Source organism: Panulirus ornatus, chromosome 5, assembly GCF_036320965.1.
Source record: "Panulirus ornatus isolate Po-2019 chromosome 5, ASM3632096v1, whole genome shotgun sequence".
Lineage (NCBI taxonomy): Eukaryota > Metazoa > Arthropoda > Malacostraca > Decapoda > Palinuridae > Panulirus > Panulirus ornatus.
The window spans coordinates 29,133,899-29,157,137 of record NC_092228.1 but is presented as its reverse complement, the minus strand read 5'-3'; the positions used below and the strand labels follow the sequence as shown (position 1 = coordinate 29,157,137).

Genomic DNA, 23,239 nt, shown 5'->3' with positions numbered 1-23,239 from the left:
ACACAAATGTCTTCCTTGATCCTCACAGACATGGCTGAACGTCATTTATCGTCTATCAATCATCCTATTTTTCTTTTATGTATAATAAAAATTCATCTATAGATTAGTATTTTTGTGTTTTAATTAATTTCATACATTTAGATAATTCATGATAACTTGAACGTCATCTGTTTGACAACAGTTTGTTTACATCGGTCAGCTGGCAGGTCCCCGGGGAAGGCTCTCATGATGGCCATTCATTATTAAATTTTGACCATCAGATAATGGTGAAGGCATGGACGATGTGTCCATTTACCTATACATGTGAAGGTTAATTATTCATCTTTATATGTTAAATGACAAGTTTGGATTCTCGTGTGGAGCACCGGTAATATTGCAACCGTTGGAGCTTCAGTCTGAGGTCCATCTTAACCATACCATCAGACTTGTGGGTAACTCCTCCTGCAACATTACTCATCACTCTTGGATGACTCCACCTGCAACATTACTTATTACTTACCGGTAACTCCAACTGCAACATTACTCACCACTCGTGGGTAACTCCACCTGCAACATTACTCATCACTCATGGGTAACCACCTGCAACATTACTCATCACTCATGGGTAACTCCACCTGCAACATTACTCATCGCACGTGGGTAACTCTACCTGCAACATTACTCATCACACGTGGGCAACTCCACCTGGAACATTACTCATCACACGTGGGTAACTCCACCTGCAACATTACTCATTACATGTGGGTAACTACACCTGAAACATTACTCATTACTTGTTGGTAACTCCACCTGCAACAATACTCATCACTCGTGGGTAACTCCACCTGCAACATTAGTCAGTACTTGTGGGCAACTCCACCTGCAACATTACTCAGCACTCGTGGGTAACTCCTCTGCAACATTACTCATCACTCGTGGGTAACTCTGTCTGCAACATTACTCATTACTTGTGGGTAACTCCACCTACAACATTACTCATCACTAGTGAGTAACACCACCTGCAACATTACACATTACTCGTGGGCAACTCCACCTGCAACATTACTCATCACTCGTGGGTAACTCCGCCTGCAACATAACTCACCACTCGAGGGCAACTCTACCTGCAATATTACTCATCACTCGTGGGTAACTCCACCTGCATTACTCATCACTCGTGGGTAACTCCACCTGCAACATTACACATTACTTGTGGGTTACTCCACATGCAACATTACTCATCAATCGTGCGTAACACCACCTGCAACATTACTCATCACTCGTGGGTAACTCCACCTGCAACATTACTCATCACTCGTGGGTAACTCCACCAGCAACATTAATCATTTCTTGTGGGTAACACCACCTGCAACATTACTCATCACTCGTGGGTAACTCCATCTGCAACATTACTCATCACTCGTGGGTAACACCACCTGCAACATTACTCATCACTCGTGGGTAACTCCACCAGCAACATTAATCATTTCTTGTGGGTAACACCACCTGCAACATTACTCATCACTCGTGAGTAACTCCATTTGCAACATTACTCATCACTCGTGGGTAACTCCACCAGCAACATTACTCATCACTCGTGGGTAACTCCACCAGCAACATTAATAATTTTTTGTGGGTAACTCCACCTGCAACATTACTCATCACTCGTGGGTAACATCACCTGCAACATTACTCATCATTCGTGGGTAACACCACCTGCAACATTACTTATCATTCGTGGGTAACACCACCTGCAACATTACTTATTACTTGTGGGTAACTCCACCTGCAATATTAGTCATCACTCGTGGGTAACTCCACCTCCAACATTACTCATCACTTATGGGTAACTCTACCTGCAACATTACTCATCACTCGTGGGTAACTCCACCTGCAACATTACTCATCACTCGTGGGTAACATCACCTGCAACATTACTCATCACTCGTGGGTAACATCACCTGCAACATTACTCATCATTCGTGGGTAACACCACCTGCAACATTACTCATCATTCGTGGGTAACACCACCTGCAACATTACTTATTACTTGTGGGTAACTCCACCTGCAATATTAGTCATCACTCGTGGGTAACTCCACCTGCAACATTCCTCATCACTCGTGGGTAACTCTACCTGCAACATTACTCATCACTTGTGGGAAACTACCTGCAACATTACCCATCACTCATGGGTTACTTCACCTGCAACATTACCCATCACTCGTGGGTAACTCCACCAGCAACATTACTCATCACTCATGGGTAACTCCACCAGCAACATTAATCATTTCTTGTGGGTAACTCCACCTGCAACATTACTCATCACTCGTGGGTAACATCACCTGCAACATTACTCATCATTCGTGGGTAACACCACCTGCAACATTACTCATCACTCGTGGGTAACACCACCTGCAACATTACTCATCATTCGTGGGTAACACCACCTGCAACATTACTTATTACTTGTGGGTAACAACACCTGCAACATTAGTCATCACTCGTGGGTAACTCCACCTGCAACATTCCTCATCACTCGTGGGTAACTACCTGCAACATTACTCATCACTTGTGGGAAACTACCTGCAACATTACCCATCACTCGTGGGTAACTCCACCTGCAACATTACCCATCACTTGTGGGTAACTCCACCTGCAATATTACCCATCACTCGTGGGTAACTCCACCTGCAACATTACCCATCACTCATGGGTAATGCCACTTGCAACATTACTCATCACCTGTGGGTAACTCCACCTGCAACATCACTAATCACTCGTGGGTAACTCCACCTGCAACATTACTCATTACTTGTTGGTAACTCCACCTGCAACATTACTCTTCACTCAGGGGTAATACCACCTGCAACATTATTCATTACTTGTGGGTAACTCCACCTGCAACATTACTCATTACTTGTTGGTAACTCCACCTGCAACATTACTCATCATTCGTGGGTAATTCCACCTGCAACATTATTCACTACTTGTGGGTAACTCCACCTGCAACATTACTCATTACTTGTTAGTAACTCCACCAGCAACATTACCCATCACTCAGAGGTAATTCCACCTGCAACATTACTCATTACTTGTTGGTAACTCCACCTGCAACATTACTCATCACTCGGGTAATTCCACCTGCAACATTATTCATTACTTTTGGGTAACTCCACCTGCAACATTAGTCATCACTCACGGGTAACTCCACCTGCAACATTACTCATCACTCGTGGGTAACTCTACCTACATCACTCAGTACTTGTGGGTAACTCCACCCGCAACATTACTCATCACTCGTGGGTAGCTCTACCTGCAACATTACTCATCACTCGTGGGTAACTCCACTTGCACCATTACTCATTACTTGTAGGTAACTCCACCTCCAACATTACTCATCACTCATGGGTAACTCCACCTGCAACATTGCTCATCACTCGTGGGTAACTCCACCTGCAACATTACTTCTTACTTATCGGTAACTCCAACTGCAACATTACTCACCACTCGTGGGTAACTCCACCTGCAACATTACTTCTTACTTATAGGTAACTCCAACTGCAACACTACTCACCACTCGTGGGTAACTCCACCTGCAAAATTACTCATCACTCGTGGGTAACTCCACTGGCAACATTACTCATTACATGTGGGTAACTCCACCTGAAACATTACTCATTACTTATTGGTAACTCTACCTGCAACATTACTCATCACTCGTGGGTTACTCCACCTGCAACATTACTCATCACTCGTGGATAACTCCACCTGCAACATTACTCATCATTCGTGGGTAAGTCCACCTGCAACATTACTTATTACTTGTGGGTAACTCCACCTGCAACATTACTCATCACTCATGGGTAACTCCACCTCCAACATTACTCATCACTTATGGGTAACTCCAGCACCAACATTACTCAACAGGTTTACCCCCAACCTCACCAAGTGGCCACACACAACTGCTCTATTTAATAGAGGTGCCAGAACAACTTCTCACCCTAACCTAACCATCACTCATGCACAACCTTGTGCATAATCTCATCAGATATGACACAGAGCAAAAATGCTTCCTCTCCCTCAGAAGAGAGTCAGCTAATAAGACAGAGTGAAGAACAGCAATCAAAGCCAATGTTCACATTAACATAACACTCATACTCATCCACAACTTACCTCGCAACATTCGACATCACTTACACCAAGTTGCCAAAGAAGGCAGGGTCTAAAGAGACCAGTTCAAGGCACTGCTCATCCTATCTTAAACTTCAGTCTCATGCACAAAGCTACAAAAATATAAATTCAAATAAGAAGTCCTTTGTACAATATTCAAATAAGATCAGTTGTGTCAACAATGTGAATATACATATTTATAAGTAGACAGTTTAATCCATTAATGTTGTTTCATAATCCTTAAACACTGAAGGTTGATATATTTTCTCTTATCGATCACCTGACGGGATTCTCACAGCTTGGAACCTAGGTGTTCAGCTCATTGTAACCTGATAACCCATCACTACCAAGAAAGCGACTGACTTGATCTGCTTCAACCTTTCCCTGACAACCTGTCTCCTAATCCTGACGTTCCTTCTGGGCTTGACACACACACAGACACACATACACTCAGTGTAGGTGTGGCTGTAGTTTCTTCCTTCCAGTACAGTGTACACTGAACAATTAATGATATAAAGAAAGCCTAACTCCTCTCGTAGGCCAAGGGAATATCAACCTTGCACAGTAAGTCAGGCCCATCATTGGCCAAGACTCACACATATATTACAGTCCCAGACATCAGTGACCAAGTTCCAAACATCAATGAAAGTTTTATACCTCAGTGAGTCTCAGACTTTAACGAATCAAAATTTAGACAACAGTGACTGAATGTCACACATCAGTGATCAAGACCCAGACTCTAATGATCAAGTTCCAAACATCAGTGATAAAGTCTCAGACATCTATGGTGAAGTCCTAGCCATCATGACTGAATCTCCGAGACAGTTCAAGGCATCAGTGATGCAGTCCCCAAACGGCAATGACCAAGACGATAGACATCATTGACTCAGTCCTAAGACAGCATTAACCAAGCCTTTGACATCAGTGACTCAATACCAAACATCAGGAATTGATTCTCAGACATCTGCAACCAAGTTTACGACATCACTGAATGAGTTCAAAGACATCAGTGTCTGAGTCCCATACATCAGTGACCAAGTTGAAGATGTCAACAACTGAACCTCTAAACTTTATTGTCTGAGTCCCATACATCAGTGGCTTGGTTCAAGATGTCAACAATCGAGCCCCTGAACTTTATTGTCTGAGTCCCATACATCAGTGGCTAAGTTCAAGACCAAACTTTATTGTCTGAGTCCCAGACACCAGTGACCAAGTTCAAGACACCAGTGAATGAGTTCAAAGACATCAGTTCACGAGTCCCATGCATCAGTAATTAAGTTCAAGACATCATCAGTGTCTGATTTCCAGACATCATTATCTTTGTCGTGACACAAATGACTAGGTCCCGAGACATGAATGACTGAGTCCCATACATAAATAACCAAGACCCCAAACATCAGTGAAGTTAATGGCTTCCTCGCTGCATGTTTTAGGGAACCTAATAATCCCCTAAAGCTCAAATTTGATTGTTGGAAGAACCATTTGCAAACTATCAATCAATCATTTCTTAAATGTAAATATTCACCTAAGACCTCTTCATTAGTAGCATTCTCCATCTTTCCTGTCTATCTATCTACATCTTTGATGCCCGTTCCCTTTGGGAACTCTCTCAGGGGAGTGGCCATGGCAAAGGAGACTCCATAACAGGTGAACTTCAGTACAGCTGTTCAGCTATTAGTGCCTCATCTTTAACAGGCTACTGGCAGAGGATAACTCTAGTGCAGTGACTTCAGAGGCCTCTACCTGATTTTCTTACAAACTACTTTCACCTAATGTGTCTTCGTAAAATTCCAACTTACTGCTCCTACCTACTAGTTCTACCTAGTGCTCCTGTCTAATGGTCCTTCCTACTACTTATATTTATTGCTCATAACATTTCCTCAAGAAGCAGGGCTAGCACATGCTGCTCACTGCAGGAAAATCGTTACAAAAAATGAGTTATGAGAGTTAAGTGTTGTCAAGTGTTATGTATGGTGAGGAGAGATTGCATGTTTCTAAGTATTTCACTTCAGTCAATATAAATGACTTGGCATGACTTTGTATTCCATAGCTTTTGTCTTTATCTCAGGAATAATTTTGATTGTCTGCTCCTGTTTATATCTTCACAATCATATGTATATATTGTATAATTTTTTTATGTAGCTGATAACAGATGAAGGCACACCAGTAAATTATAAAGACATTTTGTTGTATATTCATACGCCCTACTTATTTTTTTCACAATTGTTCACCAGTTCTTGCATTAGTGAGATAGTGCCAGGAACAGACAAAGAAAAGCCACATAGACTCACATCCATTCTCTAGCTGTCATGTGCAGTGCACCAAAACTACAGGCCTCTATCCACATTCAGGATAAACAGACTTTTCCATGTTTCCCAGCTGCTTCACATGCCCTGGTTCAGTCCACTGATAGGATGTTGACGCCTGTATACCACACCAATCCATGTTCAAGTGCCAATCATTCAACACCTCTTTCACTCTGTCTTTCTATTTCGAATTAGGTCTCACCCTTCTCCTTGTCCCCCTTACTTTTAACCCATATATCCTCTGCAGCAACCTCTTCTCCCTGAGTTGCTCTAAATGTCCAAACTGTTTCATCACACCCTTATCAGCTCTTTCAACCACACCTTTCTTGTTACTGCACCTCTCTCTTATGCTCTTATTACTTAATCAAACCACCTCACACCTCATATTATCCTCAAATATCTCATTTTCACCACTTCCACCCTCCTCTGCACACACTCATGTATACCCCACCTTTACAACTATGCATCATCAGGACGACTATACCCTCAAACATACCGATTTTTGCCTTCTCAGAGAATGACTTCTCTTTCCACACATTCCTCATTGCTACCACAACCTTCACCGGCTCCCCCACCCTATGATTCATTTCCACGTCCATGGATTCATTTACTGCCATACACACCCCACAATATCTAAAACACTTCACTTTCTCCACATTTTCTCCATTCATACTCACACTTCAACTGTCTTTCTGCCTTGCTATACCTAATAACCTTGCTTTTAATCACAGTTACCCTCAATTTCCTTGTTTCACACATCCTCACAGACTCTGTCTCCAACTTCTGCAGCTTTGCACGCAAACCAGCCACTATTTCTGAGTCATCAGCAAAAAACAACTCACTTCTCAAGTCTCCTCTTTCCTACAGGCTGCATACTTGCCTTTCTCTCTCTCTCCAAGATTCTTACATTAACCTTCCTCTCCATCTCATCTATAAACAAACAGCCATGGTAACATCACACCCCTGCTGGAAACCCACCCTCACCTGGAACCACTCTCTCCTCGCTCCCTACTCGTTTACATGCCTTACGCTCTTGATAAAAACTTCCCACTGCTTCTCGTAGCTTTCCTTCCAAACAATATATTTGTAAGACCTTCTACAAGCCATCTCTGTGAAGCCTGTCATATGTTTTCTCCAAATCCATGAGTGCTACATTGAAATCCTTCTGTTTCTCTAAGTATTTCTTACACACATTCTTTTATGTAAATTCCTGATTCACACATCCTTTACCACTCCTGAAAGCATATTGATCCTCCTCAGTCTGATGTTCTGTAAATGCCTTTTCTGCACAGCCTACTTGGCCTCTGGTCTTTGGAGATCATTATACCCACATCTTTTTATTCTTGTAGTTCAACTAAGTTCATACTGTAGTCTGTCTTCATTTTTACAGCTAATATGTTAAACTTAGCACTTGTCTGTCTGTTTTTAAAACTATTGTTTCCCTTTAAAGATCACTTAGAATGGGTAACTTAATTCATGATTAAGCTCTCTCTCTTGAGAATGTGGCCTGCAGTCATTCATAACAGCTTTGCAAGCTTAATACTTACCAACCTGTGGGTCAGACTCATTCTTAGTCTTCGTGATTGCCCCTTTTCCAGGCTCATCATTACTTTCCAACAATACTTTCAATTCCTTCCTTAAGTGTCCTGCCCTTGGCCATCACTAATCTAATTTCTTAACAGGTAAAGCAACATAATGCCTAGGTATGAAATACAATGGAAAACCAGATAACAGATCTGGTGGTTCATGATGAGGTTGTCTGTTGGAGGACAGTTATTGAATCTAAAATTCGTAATCTGCATGGGTGCAGATAAGAAAGTAAAGTAGAAGGTTTCAGAGCTGCTTCCCTGGTACCACTAGTATTTCACAAAACTATCTACAAGTTTACCCAGGTGAATTATGTCCAAGGTTGTGGAAGGTGGGTGTTCTGTTCTTTATTTGATAATTCAAATATACATTTTTCATAATGATCTTGTGAAAACAAAAAACTACATGAAATATCTTTATAAAGATTTATCACAATTCTTTCCTTTTGGATAACTCTTTGGAAAAATCAAATTTGAAAATGTGCCAATTGTGTTTTTTACAACTGTGTTTGGACACGAAGAAAAATCAGTCAAATCTCAAATTAAGAATTTTTTTTTTTTTTTTTTTTTTTTTTTTTTTTATATACTTTGTCGCTGTCTCCCGCGTTTGCGAGGTAGCGCAAGGAAACAGACGAAAGAAATGGCCCAACCCCCCCCCCCATACACATGTACATACACACGTCCACACACGCAAATATACATACCTACACAGCTTTCCATGGTTTACCCCAGACGCTTCACATGCCTTGCTTCAATCCACTGACAGCACGTCAACCCCTGTATACCACATGACTCCAATTCACTCTATTTCTTGCCCTCCTTTCACCCTCCTGCATGTTCAGGCCCCGATCACACAAAATCTTTTTCACTCCATCTTTCCACCTCCAATTTGGTCTCCCTCTTCTCCTCGTTCCCTCCACCTCCGACACATATATCCTCTTGGTCAATCTCTCCTCACTCATTCTCTCCATGTGCCCAAACCATTTCAAAACACCCTCTTCTGCTCTCTCAACCACGCTCTTTTTATTTCCACACATCTCTCTTACCCTTACGTTACTTACTCGATCAAACCACCTCACACCACACATTGTCCTCAAACATCTCATTTCCAGCACATCCATCCTCCTGCGCACATCTCTATCCATAGCCCACGCCTCGCAACCATACAGCATTGTTGGAACCACTATTCCCTCAAACATACCCATTTTTGCTTTCCGAGATAATGTTCTCGACTTCCACACATTTTTCAAGGCTCCCAAAATTTTCGCCCCCTCCCCCACCCTATGATCCACTTCCGCTTCCATGGTTCCATCCGCTGACAGATCCACTCCCAGATATCTAAAACACTTCACTTCCTCCAGTTTTTCTCCATTCAAACTCACCTCCCAATTGACTTGACCCTCACCCCTACTGTACCTACAAAATTCCCTTCAAATAAACCAGTTATAAAAATAATAGAATTTTTCTCATAAGAAACTGAGGCAAATCATCCCAGTACGTGATGTTTATCTCAACCCAAAACATCATGACTGTTAATACTGAAAAATAACAAAAGAACATAATCCAGTGGAAAGTACCATCCATGCTAGCTTGAAATTGGGAATATGCAGTCCATATATATTTTATACCACAGCACACATCCTGTGTAACACTAAGAAAAAGAGATATACTTCATCCATCATAACATATACTTCTGAATATAGTTCCATGTGACTTTGTTGATGTACTAAACAGAATTAGCATTATAATTTCCTCTACATAAAAACATTCTGGGCAACAGAAAATAAGAGTTGAAATCAGATGACAAACTTTCTAATAAGTAAGTTTATAACAAAATGCCTGATATATCCTGAAACATCATGTGCCAGTTAAGTCCTGCTATCTGACACACAAGTAAAAGTTACTAGGCAAAGATTCAATTCTCACAGTTAGTCCTATAACATGTGAACACAATTTGGCTCTCTTAAAACAGTAAAAATCCTGCTTTTTCCTGTGAGGAACCTGTTGTCTAGACTGGTCTAGTCCTACAACATTTGAATACATTCTGACAACTTCAAAAACAGCTTGAGTGCTGCATCTTCCTGTTAGGAAACTTTTTCTTTGGGTTGGGCTATTTCTAAGACCATTTGAACACCTTTTGATTGTTTTAAAATAATTTGAATCCTGCTCCATCCTGGGAGGAACCTGTTGTCTGGTTAGGGCTGCCAAAGAGTGAAGAGAAAAACCCAGAGCATCCAGAATCTTGGCTGTTACTATAATCATTTCCAAAGTTAAAGTTAAAGAAGCTACCTCCCTCTGCCCTTGGAGATGACGGCTCACCAAAGAGTGAAAAACTGACAGTGTTTTCTTGAGCAGAGCCTTCCACTGAGCTCTCTGAAAGGAAGAAGCATTAAAGGAATAGCTAAAAGTATGGGGTTTGTGGACATGTTTTGATGTGTAAGAAATGCATATGAAGCAATTCTGGCAGGGTTCCACTTAGAAGAAAGATAAAGAAGGATAAGGAAGATGATAATTACGAGGAAGAGAACAATATGGGATGCACAGGAAAGCAAGATACCTAAATAACTATGGTATCTGACAAGTATATCTACTGTAGGACAGTGATCCTAAATTCATAATCTATAAAGATGGAGACAGGAAAGTAAGAGCAGAAGGCTCCTCCTCATCCACTAATAATGAGGGAGACAGGATAGTAAAGTGGAAGGGTCTAACCCACTACTAAAGAATGAAACATGATAGTAAAGCAAAAGGCTCCTCTCGAACCACTACTCCCTCTGGCATATCAACCGACAACAAAATGCTGTAGCTAATGAAAGAATGGCAAAAGTTATAGGAAGAATACAGAGCCATGTTAACTTTATGGGAAAGGATGAATGGGAAATAAATTTTGATCTAATTACATTCACCAGATATTATTGGCAGGTTGTTTTTTAGCTGCTATTCTGTAAACAGAAAAGAAGCTGAAATATGTGCATGCTATGATGTTATACTTGAAGACTTATTTTTTGAGAATTATCATAAAAGTATTTATCAAGCCATAAATAAAAAATATTGGGGAAGAGCAGTGTGATTTCAGAAGTGGTAGAGGATGTGTGGATCAGATGTTTGCTTTGAAGAATGTATGTGCGAAATACTTAGAAAAGCAAATGGATTTGTATGTAGCATTTATGGATCTGGAGAAGGCATATGATAGAGTTGATAGAGATGATCTCTCGAACCACTACTCCCTCTGGCATATCAACCGACAACAAAATGCTGTAGCTAATGAAAGAATGGCAAAAGTTATAGGAAGAATACAGAGCCATGTTAACTTTATGGGAAAGGATGAATGGGAAATAAATTTTGATCTAATTACATTCACCAGATATTATTGGCAGGTTGTTTTTTAGCTGCTATTCTGTAAACAGAAAAGAAGCTGAAATATGTGCATGCTATGATGTTATACTTGAAGACTTATTTTTTGAGAATTATCATAAAAGTATTTATCAAGCCATAAATAAAAAATATTGGGGAAGAGCAGTGTGATTTCAGAAGTGGTAGAGGATGTGTGGATCAGATGTTTGCTTTGAAGAATGTATGTGAGAAATACTTAGAAAAGCAAATGGATTTGTATGTAGCATTTATGGATCTGGAGAAGGCATATGATAGAGTTGATAGAGATGATCTGTGGAAGGTATTGAGAATATATGGTGTGGGAGGCAAGTTGTTAGAAGCAGTGAAAAGTTTTTACTGAGGATGTAAGGCATGTGTACGTGTAGGAAGAAAGGAAAGTAATTAGTTCTCAGTGAATGTAGGTTTGTGGCAGGGGTGTGTGATGTCTCCATGGTTGTTCAACTTGTTTATGGATGGGGTTGTTAGGGACGTGAATGCAAGAGTTTTAGAAAGAGCGGCAAGTTTGCAGTCTGTTGTGGATGAGAGAGCTTGGGAAGTGAGTCAGTTGTTGTTTGCTGATGATACAGCACTGGTGGCTGATTCAAGTGAGAAACTGCAGAAGCTGGTGACTGAGTTTGGTAAAGTGTGTGAAAGAAGAAAGTTGAAAGTAAATGTGAACATGAGCAAGGTTATTAGGTACATTAGGGTTGAGGGACAAGTCAACTGGGAGGTAAGTTTGAATGGAGAAAAACTGGAGGAAGTGAAGTGTTTTAGATATCTGGGAGTGGATTTGGCAGCGGATGGAACCATGGAAGCGGAAGTGAATCATAGGGTGGGGGAGGGGGCGAAAGTTCTGGGAGCAATGAAGAATGTGTGGAAGTCGAGAACATTATCTTGGAAAGCAGAAATGGGTATGTTTGAAGGAATAGTGGTTCCAACAATGTTATATGGTTACGAGGCGTGGGCTATAGATAGAGTTGTGCGGAGGAGAGTGGATGTGCTGGAAATGAGATGTTTGAGGACATTATGTGGTGTGAGGTGGTTTGATTGAGTAAGTAATAATAGGGTAAGAGAGATGTGTGGTGATAAAAAGAGTGTGGTTGAGAGAGCAGAAGAGGGTGTTTTGAAATGGTTTGGTCACATGGAGAGAATGAGTGAGGAAAGATTGACCAAGAGGATATATGTGTCAGAGGTGGAGGAAACAAGAAGTGGGAGACCAAATTGGAGGTGGAAAGATTTTGAGTGATCGGGGCCTGAACATGCAGGAGGGAACGATGTGGTATACTGGGGTCGACGTGCTGTCAATGGATTGAACCATGGCATGTGGAGCGTCTGGGGTAAGCCATAGAAAGTTCTGTGGGGCCTGGATGTGGAAAGGGAGCTGTGGTTTCGGTGCATTATTATATGACAGCAAGAGACTGAGGGTGAACAAATGTGGCCTTTGTTGTCTTTCCTAGCGCTACCTCGCGCACATAAGGGGGAAGGGGGTTGTTATTTCATGTGCGGCGGGGTGGCGATTTGAATGAATAAAGGCAGACAGTAGGAATTATGTACATGTGTATATATATGTATATGTGTGTGTGTGTATATATATGTATGCGTTGAGATGTATAGGTATGTATATTTGCATGTGTGGAAGCGTATGTATATGCATATGTATGTGGATGGGTTGGGCTATTCTTTTGTCTGTTTCCTTGTGCTACCTCGCCAACACGGGAGACAGCGACAAAGCAAAATGAATAAATATAAATAAATAAATATATATTTTCATTGACAATATTTGGTGTACTTTATTTCAATGCTTTCTGCTGAGGAAAGAGGGGAAAAAATATCCGTCGGAGGAGAGAGAATCAGGAATGGAAGAAGCAAGAGGAAAAAGATGAAAAGAAGGATAAAGATCAGGAGTAACATCATCTAAATTACTATATCTTCATACATGTTCACCTGTCTACAAACATACATTCTCTCCTTGTCATACGTAACACCTGACAACACTTAATTCACAAACTCAATCTTCGTATCTCTTGATTTTCTGGCGGTCAGCACTACACACTAGCCCTGCCTTTTGGGAAAATGTTAGGAGGAACAGATAGTAGTAGTTGGTAGGAAAATTTAGCACCATCCCATCCATGAACAATCTAAAGACTAGGCAGATGCATCAAGTAATAGTAGTCAGTAGGAACATAAGGTAAGAGCCTTTGCAGACACTGTGCTAGAGATGCCCATTGCAAGTGGCCTGTTAAGGGAGAGGCAATAAAGGCTAAGAAGTGCCACTGGAGTTCACTAGTTATGGAGACTATTGATGTGGCCACCCCTTGGGGAGTGCCAGTTGGGAACAGGCATCAGAGATACAGATAGATAGATACATAGGTCCATCTTTGCTCCACCAGATAGTGACCTCTCTTTTCACACATTCCTCAATACTCCTTTGACCTTTGACCCTCCACCCACCCACTGACTCACTTCCCCTCTCACAGTTCTATTCACTGCTTTGCCCACTCCCAGGTATCAAAAATACTTCACTTCCTCCAAGGTTTCCATTCAAACTTACACCCCAACCAACCTTTCTCTTTGCACTGCTAAACCAAATAATCCTGCTTTTATTCACTCTTACCATCAACTTTCTTCTTTCAAACACACTCCTACATGCAGAAACCAACTTGTGGAGTTTCTCATTTGAATGTCTCATCAATGCCACATCATCAGCAAACAAGCACTGACACACCTTCCAAGTCCTCACTTCCCAACTCCTGACAGACCGCAGACCTGCTCCTCCCTCCAACGCCCATGCTTTCACCTCCCTCACCATCCCATCCATGAACAATTTAAACAACCTTGTTGACATCACACATCCCTGCTGCAGATCTATTCCTTAACCTGGAACCACTCGCCCTCCACTCTTCCTGCTCAAACATGACTTTTTCTCTCGATAATTGTAACACCAACCACAAAGTATCTCCATTAACCCTTTCATACATTTTCTCTACATTTGTAAACACCACAAACAGTTCCTAGTGCTTCACTAAGTATTTCTTGCATACATTCTTCAAAGGAAACACCTGATCCACATATCCTCTACAATTCCTAAGAGCACACGGATCCTCCACAATCTAAAACTTTGTGCATGGCAATATCCTTTCAATCACCACTCTCCTATACAACTTATAAGGTACACTGAACCAGCTTATACTTTTTTGTTCCCCTTGCTTTTATATAGTGGCACTATGCAGGCATTTCACCAATCCTCAGACACCTTGCCAAAGGCCATATATACAGTGAGAATCCCTAACTAACTAATCTACAACACAATCAACCCAATTCTTAAGACATTCAACTGCAATCCCATCCACTCCAGCTACTTTACTGTGCTTTGTCATATAAATTGTTTTGCACCACCTCTTCTCTTTTCACCAAACCACTTTCCATGACTCTCACATCCAAAACATTCCACATCTGCCACCCCATCATCAGACACATTTAACAACCCTTCCAAATACACTCACCATCTCTTCATCATCTTGTTTCTGCCTATTACCACTTCCCCATTTGCCCCATTCACCAATGTTCCCATTTGTTCCCTCGTTTTTTTTGACACTGTAACTTCCTTCTAAAACATTTTCATATTATCTTTGAAACTGCAAACTACTTCCAAAACACTGTCTTATTCTCCTTAAAGTTTGCTGCTATTCACAGACCCCAACTCTCATTAAACTCTTGTTTAGCCTCTGTACCTTCTCCTTGAACTCCTGCTAGTTACATTTGCATGTCTCCCAATCACCTACACTCCTTCCCTGTAAATAAAGTCCATACACCTCTTTTCTGTTTCAAACTCCGCATCCTGTCACACTGTACCCTTTCTCACCTGTCCACCTCCCACCTTCTGCATGTCTCATATTTCTCTCACATATGTAAGTAGTGCTTCCCTAAACATTTACCTCTCATTCCTCACCCACTCCCCAACTTCATTTATTTTCACATTTTGCCATTATACACTCAGTCTCTCTCACAAGTGTCTTTTCTAAACTCACTCACTTTGACAATCCTTTTCCCACCCACAAATATGGTGAAAATAAGTGATGTTACCAGATTCCACTTAGTGTTTACACAGCAAGTGAAAAAGTCACCTTCGATGAAGCTGTATCATCCGCATACAATGAAAGGGAGTACAGTCAAGTCAATGAACTTCTTACTCTGACAAAAGTCCATTACTTCCTGCTTCTGGTTACAACACAGCCTCAAAGCAGCAGGAACTCCACAAAAGGTTTCTTAAGGTTATATATAATAATGAAAATAACTTACGTGTTTCAGGTGAGCCAAAAAGGCTAAGTGCTCCACCTGTTATCCTTCTGTCTTCTGGATTCTCACCAACCATGAAAGCACAGCTGTCACCTGCTGGCTGGTACATACTGGGTTCTGGAGGATTGACCCCCTGAGAATGGAAGATTGGGCTGAGTTTATAGACAGATTCAGAGGAGGTTTCTATGTTCTTTACAGGTGTGTTGACTGGTATGTGTGACGAAAGGCTGGTAGGGAGTGGTGAGCTGAAGAACAAAGGCTGACTGTTCACGGGTCTGTCCTTTGGTGAGATGACCTTATTCAATCCCCTCTCTCTAACAACACTGGAGGACGCGTGTGTTGGTGTGACAGAGAAGTAACATGATTCGCTTGTTTCACTGGTGACCGAGGAGGCTGGAGGAAGGCTCTGGGGCAAGGAAGCAGGCAAGACTGACACATTCCTGCTTGCTGGAAGTTCCACGATGAGTGAGGAGGTGCACATATTTTCACAAACATCACTCATGTCCATCTGTAATAATTGTAGAGTGAACCGCATATATGAAAAGACTTAGATGAAAAAACAGATGTGCATATCATTAATATTATTCAATGCCAGGACCGTTTTTATGAGGTTCCTGCAGCTTCACGTCTGTGCTCCACACAGCAGTGAAATAATGGACTCCTTTGAACTAAGAAAGCCCTCAACAAGACTACCTTACTTTCTGGCCAATGATGATACAGCCTCTTTGAAGGTGATTTCTCACTCACTCATCCGCATACAATGAAAGGGAGTACAGTCAAGTCAATGAACTTCTCACTCTGACACACTTGCAGGCAGTGTGTATTAACCTACATGTTTATTCATTATACTTAATCACTGTTTCCTGCATCAGCAAGGGAGTGCCAAGAAACAGACGAAGAATGGCCCATCCACTCATATACACATATATATACATAAATGCACATATACAAACATATACATATACATATCAACATATACATACACATACACAGAAATATACATTTATACACATGTACATAATCATACTTGCTTGCCTTCATCCATTCCTGGCGCCACCCCACCCGACAGGAAACAGCATTGCTACCCCTGCTTCAGTGCAGCAGTGCCAGAAAAACAGACAAAAAAGGCCACATTTGTTCACACTTAGTCTCTAGCTGTCATGTGCAATGCACCAAAACCACAGCTCCCTTTCCAAATCCAGGCCCCACAAATTTTTCCATGGTTTATCCCCAGATGTTTCACATGCCCTGGTTCAGTCCACTGACAGCACATCAACCCCGGTAAACCACAATGTTCCAATTCACTCTATTCCTTGCATGCCTCTCACCCTCCTGTATGTTCAGGCCCTGATCGCTCAAAATCTTTTTCACTCCATCCTTCCACCTCCAATTTGGTCTCCTGCTTCTCCTTGTTCCCTCCATCTCTAACACATATATCCTCTTTGTCAATCTTTCCTCACTCATTCTCTCCATATGTCCAAACCAATTCAACAAACTCTCTTCTACTCTCTAAACCACACTCTTTTTATTTCCACACGGAAGCGGAAGTGGATCATAGGGTGGGGGAGGGGGCGAAAATTTTGGGAGCCTTGAAAAATGTGTGGAAGTCGAGAACATTATCTCGGAAAGCAAAAATGGGTATGTTTGAGGGAATAGTGGTTCCAACAATGCTGTATGGTTGCGAGGCGTGGGCTATGGATAGAGATGTGCGCAGGAGGATGGATGTGCTGGAAATGAGATGTTTGAGGACAATGTGTGGTGTGAGGTGGTTTGATCGAGTAAGTAACGTAAGGGTAAGAGAGATGTGTGGAAATAAAAAGAGCGTGGTTGAGAGAGCAGAAGAGGGTGTTTTGAAATGGTTTGGGCACATGGAGAGAATGAGTGAGGAAAGATTGACCAAGAGGATATATGTGTCGGAGGTGGAGGGAACGAGGAGAAGAGGGAGACCAAATTGGAGGTGGAAAGATGGAGTGAAAAAGATTTTGTGTGATCGGGGCCTGAACATGCAGGAGGGTGAAAGGAGGGCAAGAAATAGAGTGAATTGGAGTCATGTGGTATACAGGGGTTGACGTGCTGTCAGTGGATTGAAGCAAGGCATGTGAAGCGTCTGGGGTAAACCATGGAAAGCTGTGTAGGTATGTATATTTGCGTGTCTGGACGTGTGTATGTACATGTGTATGGGGGGGGGGTTGGGCCATTTCTTTCGTCTGTTTCCTTGCGCTACCTCGCAAACGCGGGAGACAGCGACAAAGTATAAAAAAAAAAAAAAAAAAAAAAAAAAAAAAAAAAAAAACGTCTCTCTTACCCTTTCATCACTTACTCGATCAAACCACCTCACCCCACATACAATCCTCAAACATTTCATTTGCAACACCTCCACTCTCCTCCGTACAACCCTATATACAGCCCATGCCCTGCAACCATATAAAATTGTTGGAACCACTATTCCTTAAAGCATACCCAATTTTGCTCTCCGAGATAACGTTCTCTCCTTCCATACATTATTCATCGCTTCCAGAACCTTCACTCCAGTCCCCTACCCTGTGACTCACTTCTGCTTCCATGGTTGCACTTGCTGCTAAGTCCGCTCCCAGATATCTAAAACACTTCACTTCCTCCAATCTTTCTCCATTCAAACTTACATCAAAATTAACCTGTCCCGCAACCCTACTGAACCTAATAACCTTGCTCTTATACACATTTACTCACAATTTCCTCCTTTCACACACTTTTCCAAACTCAGTATTCCTGGGAAATACATATGGGAGGGTATTGAGTGAGAGAGTGAAGGCATGTACAGAGCATCAGATTGGGGCATAACTGCATGGTTTCAGAAGTGGTAGAAGATGTGTTGATCAGGTGTTTGCTTTGAAGAATGTGTGAGAAATACTTAGAAAAACTGATGGACTTGTATGTAACATTTTTTGGATCTGGAAAAGGCATATGACAGGGTTGATAAAGATGCTTTGTGGAAGGTCTTATGAGTATAAGGCATGGGAGGTAAGTTGCCAGAAGAGGTGAAAAGGTTTTACCAATGATGTAAGGCATGCGTACGAGTAGGAACAGAGGAGAGTGATTGGTTCTCAGTGAATGTCGGTCTGCGGCAAGGGTGTGTGATGTCCCCATAGTTGTTTAATCTGTTTATGGGGTGGTTTGGGAGGTAAATGCAAGAGTTTTGGAGAGAGGGGTAAGTATGCAGTCTGTGGGGAGGAAAGGGCCTGGGAAGGAGTCAGTTGTTCACTGATGATACAGCTCTAGTGGCTGGTTCAAGTGAGAAACCTAAATGTATATATTCATTAACTGATTAATTACACTACCCTAGGACCATTTTTATGGGGCTCCTGCATCTCCAACACCACTATAAAAGGATCAGGGAAATGATTATCTTCTTTAGAGTAAGTAGTACCTCAACAAGACTCCACTCCTCGTCCATTGACAATAATACAACCTTGCCAAAGGTGACTTTTCACTTGCAATGAAACCATGTGCATGGGGAGATTTGTATGGAAACACAGCATACAGATATCAAAAAAGTTATATGATAGGGAATGTCGAGAGAATGGGCCCCATGCATGTAAAACTCCCTTCCCACACAGCAGAAATACGGAACTGCAGCCTAAACGTATGTGTAAAGTACAGCACAAGGTCAAGTCCTGGAATGTCAACTAACCGTTTCCGAGCTGTAGGTTGTGTTGGTCTCCTCAGTGTCTGACTCCTCTGTAAGGCTGAACCCTTGGGAGGAAGACAATGGGTTATCCACCTGGTGGAGAATACAGAACTGCTTTAGTTACAAAAAGAAACATATCATTCTGGGTTTCAAGGGTACAAACTCAGAGGCAAAGTTCACCATTTACCTTTAGTTCAACCAATATTTAAACTGAATGAACTTGTACTTATGTATCCACGAGTACTACACTCCTGGGTACATATATGCAAGTTCATAACACGCAATCTGAGCATCTGTTGAAAAAAAGGAAAATAGCGAATTCTGTTTCTCAGTCTAGACTATTATCATGGACCTACTTTGGCAGATAGAGGGTGTTTTGGTCGAGGTGGAGTGCGAAGTGAGAGGGTTAGGAAAAATGCGGAATATGAAATCTGGCAAGGCAGCGGGTTTCGATGGTATTACAGTGGAATCTATTAAAAAATGGGGTGACTGTGATGTTGACTGGTTGATAAGGATATTTAATGTATGTATGTATTTCAACTTTCTAAAGGGGGAAACAAAAGAAGGAGTCACGCGGGAAGTGCTCATCCTCCTCGAAGGCTCAGATTGGGGTGTATAAATGTGTGTGGATGTAACCAAGATGAGAAAAAAGGAGAGATAGGTAGTATGTTTGAGGAAAGGAACCTGGATGTTTTGGCTCTGAGTGAAACAAAGCTCAAGGGTAAAGGGGAAGAGTGGTTTGGGAATGTCTTGGGAGTAAAGTCAGGGGTTAGTGAGAGGACAAGAGCAAGGGAAGGAGTAGCACTACTCATGAAACAGGAGTGGTGGGAGTATGTGATAGAGTATAAGAAAGTAAATTCTAGATTGATATAACTGAAAGTGGATGGAGAGAGATGGGTGATTATTGGTGCATATGCACCTGGGCATGAGAAGAAAGATCATGAGAGGCAAGTGTTTTGGGAGCAGCTGAATGAGTGTGTTAGTAGTTTTGATGCACAAGACCGGGTTATAGTGATGGGTGATTTGAATGCAAAGGTGAGTAATGTGGCAGTTGAGGGAATAATTGGTATACATGGGGTGTTCAGTGTTGCAAATGGAAATGGTGAAGAGCTTGTAGATTTATGTGCTGAAAAAGGACTGGTGATTGGGAATATCTGGTTTAAAAAGCGAGATATACATAAGTATATGTATGTAAGTAGGAGAGATGGCCAGAAAGCATTATTGAATTAATTGTCAATTGATAGGCGCGCGAAAGAGAGACTTTTGGATGTTAATGTGCTGAGAGGTGCAACTGGAGGGATGTCTGATCATTATCTTGTGGAGGCGAAGGTGAAGATTTGTATGGGTTTTCATAAAAAAAGAAAGAATGCTGGGGTGAAGAGAGTGGTGAGAGTAAGTGAGCTTGGGAAGGAGACTTGTGTGAGGAAGTACCAGGAGAGATTGAGTAGGGAATGGAAAAAGGTAAGAACAAAGGAGGTAAGGGGAGTGGGGGAGGAATGGGATGTATTTAGGGAAGCAGTGATGGCTTGTGCAAAAGATGCTTGTGGCATGGGAAGCGTTGGAGGTTGGCAGATTAAAAAGGGTAGTGAGTGGTGGGATGAAGAAGTAAGATTATTAGTGAAAGAGAAGAGAGAGGCATTTGGACGATTTTTGCAGGGAAAAAATGCAAATGAGTGGGAGATGTATAAAAGAAAGAGGCAGGAGGTCAAGAGAAAGGTGCAAGAGGTGAAAAAGAGGGCAAATGAGAGTTGGGGTGAGAGAGTAACATTACATTTTACGGAGAATAAAAAGATGTTTTGGAAGGAGGTAAATAAAGTGCATAAGACAAGAGAGCAAATGGGAACTTCAGTGAAGGGGGCTAATGGGGAGGTGATAACAAGTAGTGGTGATGTGAGAAGGAGATGGAGTGAGTATTTTGAAGGTCTGTTGAATGTGTTTGATGATAGAGTGGCAGACATAGAGTGTTTTGGTCGAGGTGGTGTGCAAAGTGAGAGGGTTAGGGAGAATGATTTGGTAAACAGAGAAGAGGTAGTAAAAGCTTTGCGGAAGATGAAAGCCGGCAAGGCAGCGGGTTTGGATGGTACTGCAGTGGAATTTATTAAAAAAGCGGGAGACTGTATTGTTGACTGGCTGGTAAGGTTATTTGATGTATGTATGATCATGGTGAGGTGCCTGAGGATTGGCGGAATGCTTGCATAGTGCCATTGTACAAAGGGAAAGGGGATAAGAGTGAGTGCTCAAATTACAGAGGTATAAGTTTGTTGAGTATTCCTGGTAAATCATATGGGAGGGTATTGATTGAGAGGGTGAAGGCATGTACAGAGCATCAGATTGGGGAAGAGCAGTGTGGTTTCAGAAGTGGTAGAGGATGTGTGGATCAGGTGTTTGCTTTGAAGAATGTATGTGAGAAATACTTAGAAAAACAAATGGATTTGTATGTAGCATTTATGGATCTGGAGAAGGCATATGATAGAGTTGATAGAGATGCTCTGTGGAAGGTATTACATATATATGGTGTGGGAGGCAAGTTGTTAGAAGCAGTGAAAAGTTTTCATCGAGGATGTAAGGCATGTGTACGTGTAGGAAGAGAGGAAAGTGATTGGTTCTCAGTGAATGTAGGTTTGCGGCAGGGGTGTGTGATGTCTCCATGGTTGTTTAATTTGTTTATGGATGGGGTTGTTAGGGAGGTGAATGCAAGAGTTTTGGAAAGAGGGGCAAGTGTGCAGTCTGTTGTGGATGAGAGAGCTTGGGAAGTGAGTCAGTTGTTGTTCGCTGATGATACAGCGCTGGTGACTGATTCATGTGAAAAACTGCAGAAGCTGGTGACTGAGTTTGGTAAGGTGTGTGAAAGAAGAGAGTTGAGAGTAAATGTATATAAGAGCAAGGTTATTAGGGACAGTAGGGTTGAGGGTCAAGTCAATTGGGAGGTGAGTTTGAAAAGAGAAAAACTGGAGGAATTGAAGTGTTTTAGATATCTGGGAGTGGATCTGGCAGCGAATGGAACCATAGAAGCAGAATCATAGGGTGGGAAAGGGGGCAAAAGTTCTGGGAGCCTTGAAAGGTGTGTGGAAGTCGAGAACATTATCTTGAAAAGCAAAGGTGGGTATGTTTGAAGGAATAGTGGTTCCAACAATGTTGTATGGTTGCGAGGCATGGGCTATGGATAGAGTTGTGCGCAGGAGGGTTGATGTGCTAGAAATGAGATGTTTGAGGATAATATGTGGTGTGAGGTGGTTTGATCGAGTAAGTAATGTAAGGGTAAGAGAGATGTGTGGTAATAAAAAGAGTGTGGTTGAGAGAGCAGAACAGGGTGTTTTGAAATGGTTTGGTCACATGGAGAGAATGAGTGAGGAAAGATTGACCAAGAGGATATATGTGTTGGAGGTGGAGGGAACGAGGAGAAGTGGGAGACCAAATTGGAGGTGGAAAGATGGAGTGAAAAAGATTTTGAGTGATCGGGGCCTGAACATGCAGGAGGGTGAAAGGCGTGCAAGGAATAGAGTGAACTGGATCGATGTGGTATATCGGGGTCAACGTGCTGTCAATGGATTGAACCAGGGCATGTGAAGCATCTGTGGTAAACCAAAGTTCTGTGGAGCCTGGATGTGGAAAGGGAGCTATGGTTTCGGTGCATTATTACATGACAGCTAGAGACTGAGTGTGAACAAATGTGGCCTTTGTTTTTTCCTAGCGCTACCTCGCACACATGAGGGGGGAGGGGGTTGTTATTCCATGTGTGGCGAGGTGGCGATGGGAATGAATAAAGGCAGACAGTATGAATTATGTACATGTGTATATATGTATATGTCTGGGTGTGTGTATATATATATGTATACATTGAGATGTAAAGGTATGTATATT

General features: G+C 41.9%; 1 protein-coding gene across 2 annotated transcripts in view; it reads right to left on the bottom strand.

Moving 5' to 3' along the window:
- Positions 1-8,374: 8,374 nt before the first annotated feature.
- Positions 8,375-23,239, bottom strand: part of LOC139748646 (uncharacterized) — a 170,472-nt gene continuing 155,607 nt past the window's right edge. Inside the window, exons 13-15 of one of the 2 annotated variants that reach the window (XM_071661893.1) lie at positions 19,382-19,471; positions 15,715-16,219; positions 10,046-10,416 (exon numbers count right to left, since the gene is read on the bottom strand). In XM_071661893.1, the coding sequence (XP_071517994.1) occupies positions 10,190-10,416; positions 15,715-16,219; positions 19,382-19,471 (822 nt within the window). In that variant the 3' untranslated portion in view covers positions 10,046-10,189. Of the gene's footprint in view, positions 10,417-15,714; positions 16,220-19,381; positions 19,472-23,239 lie in introns of both variants that reach the window. The other variant, XM_071661894.1, reaches the window with a different exon arrangement.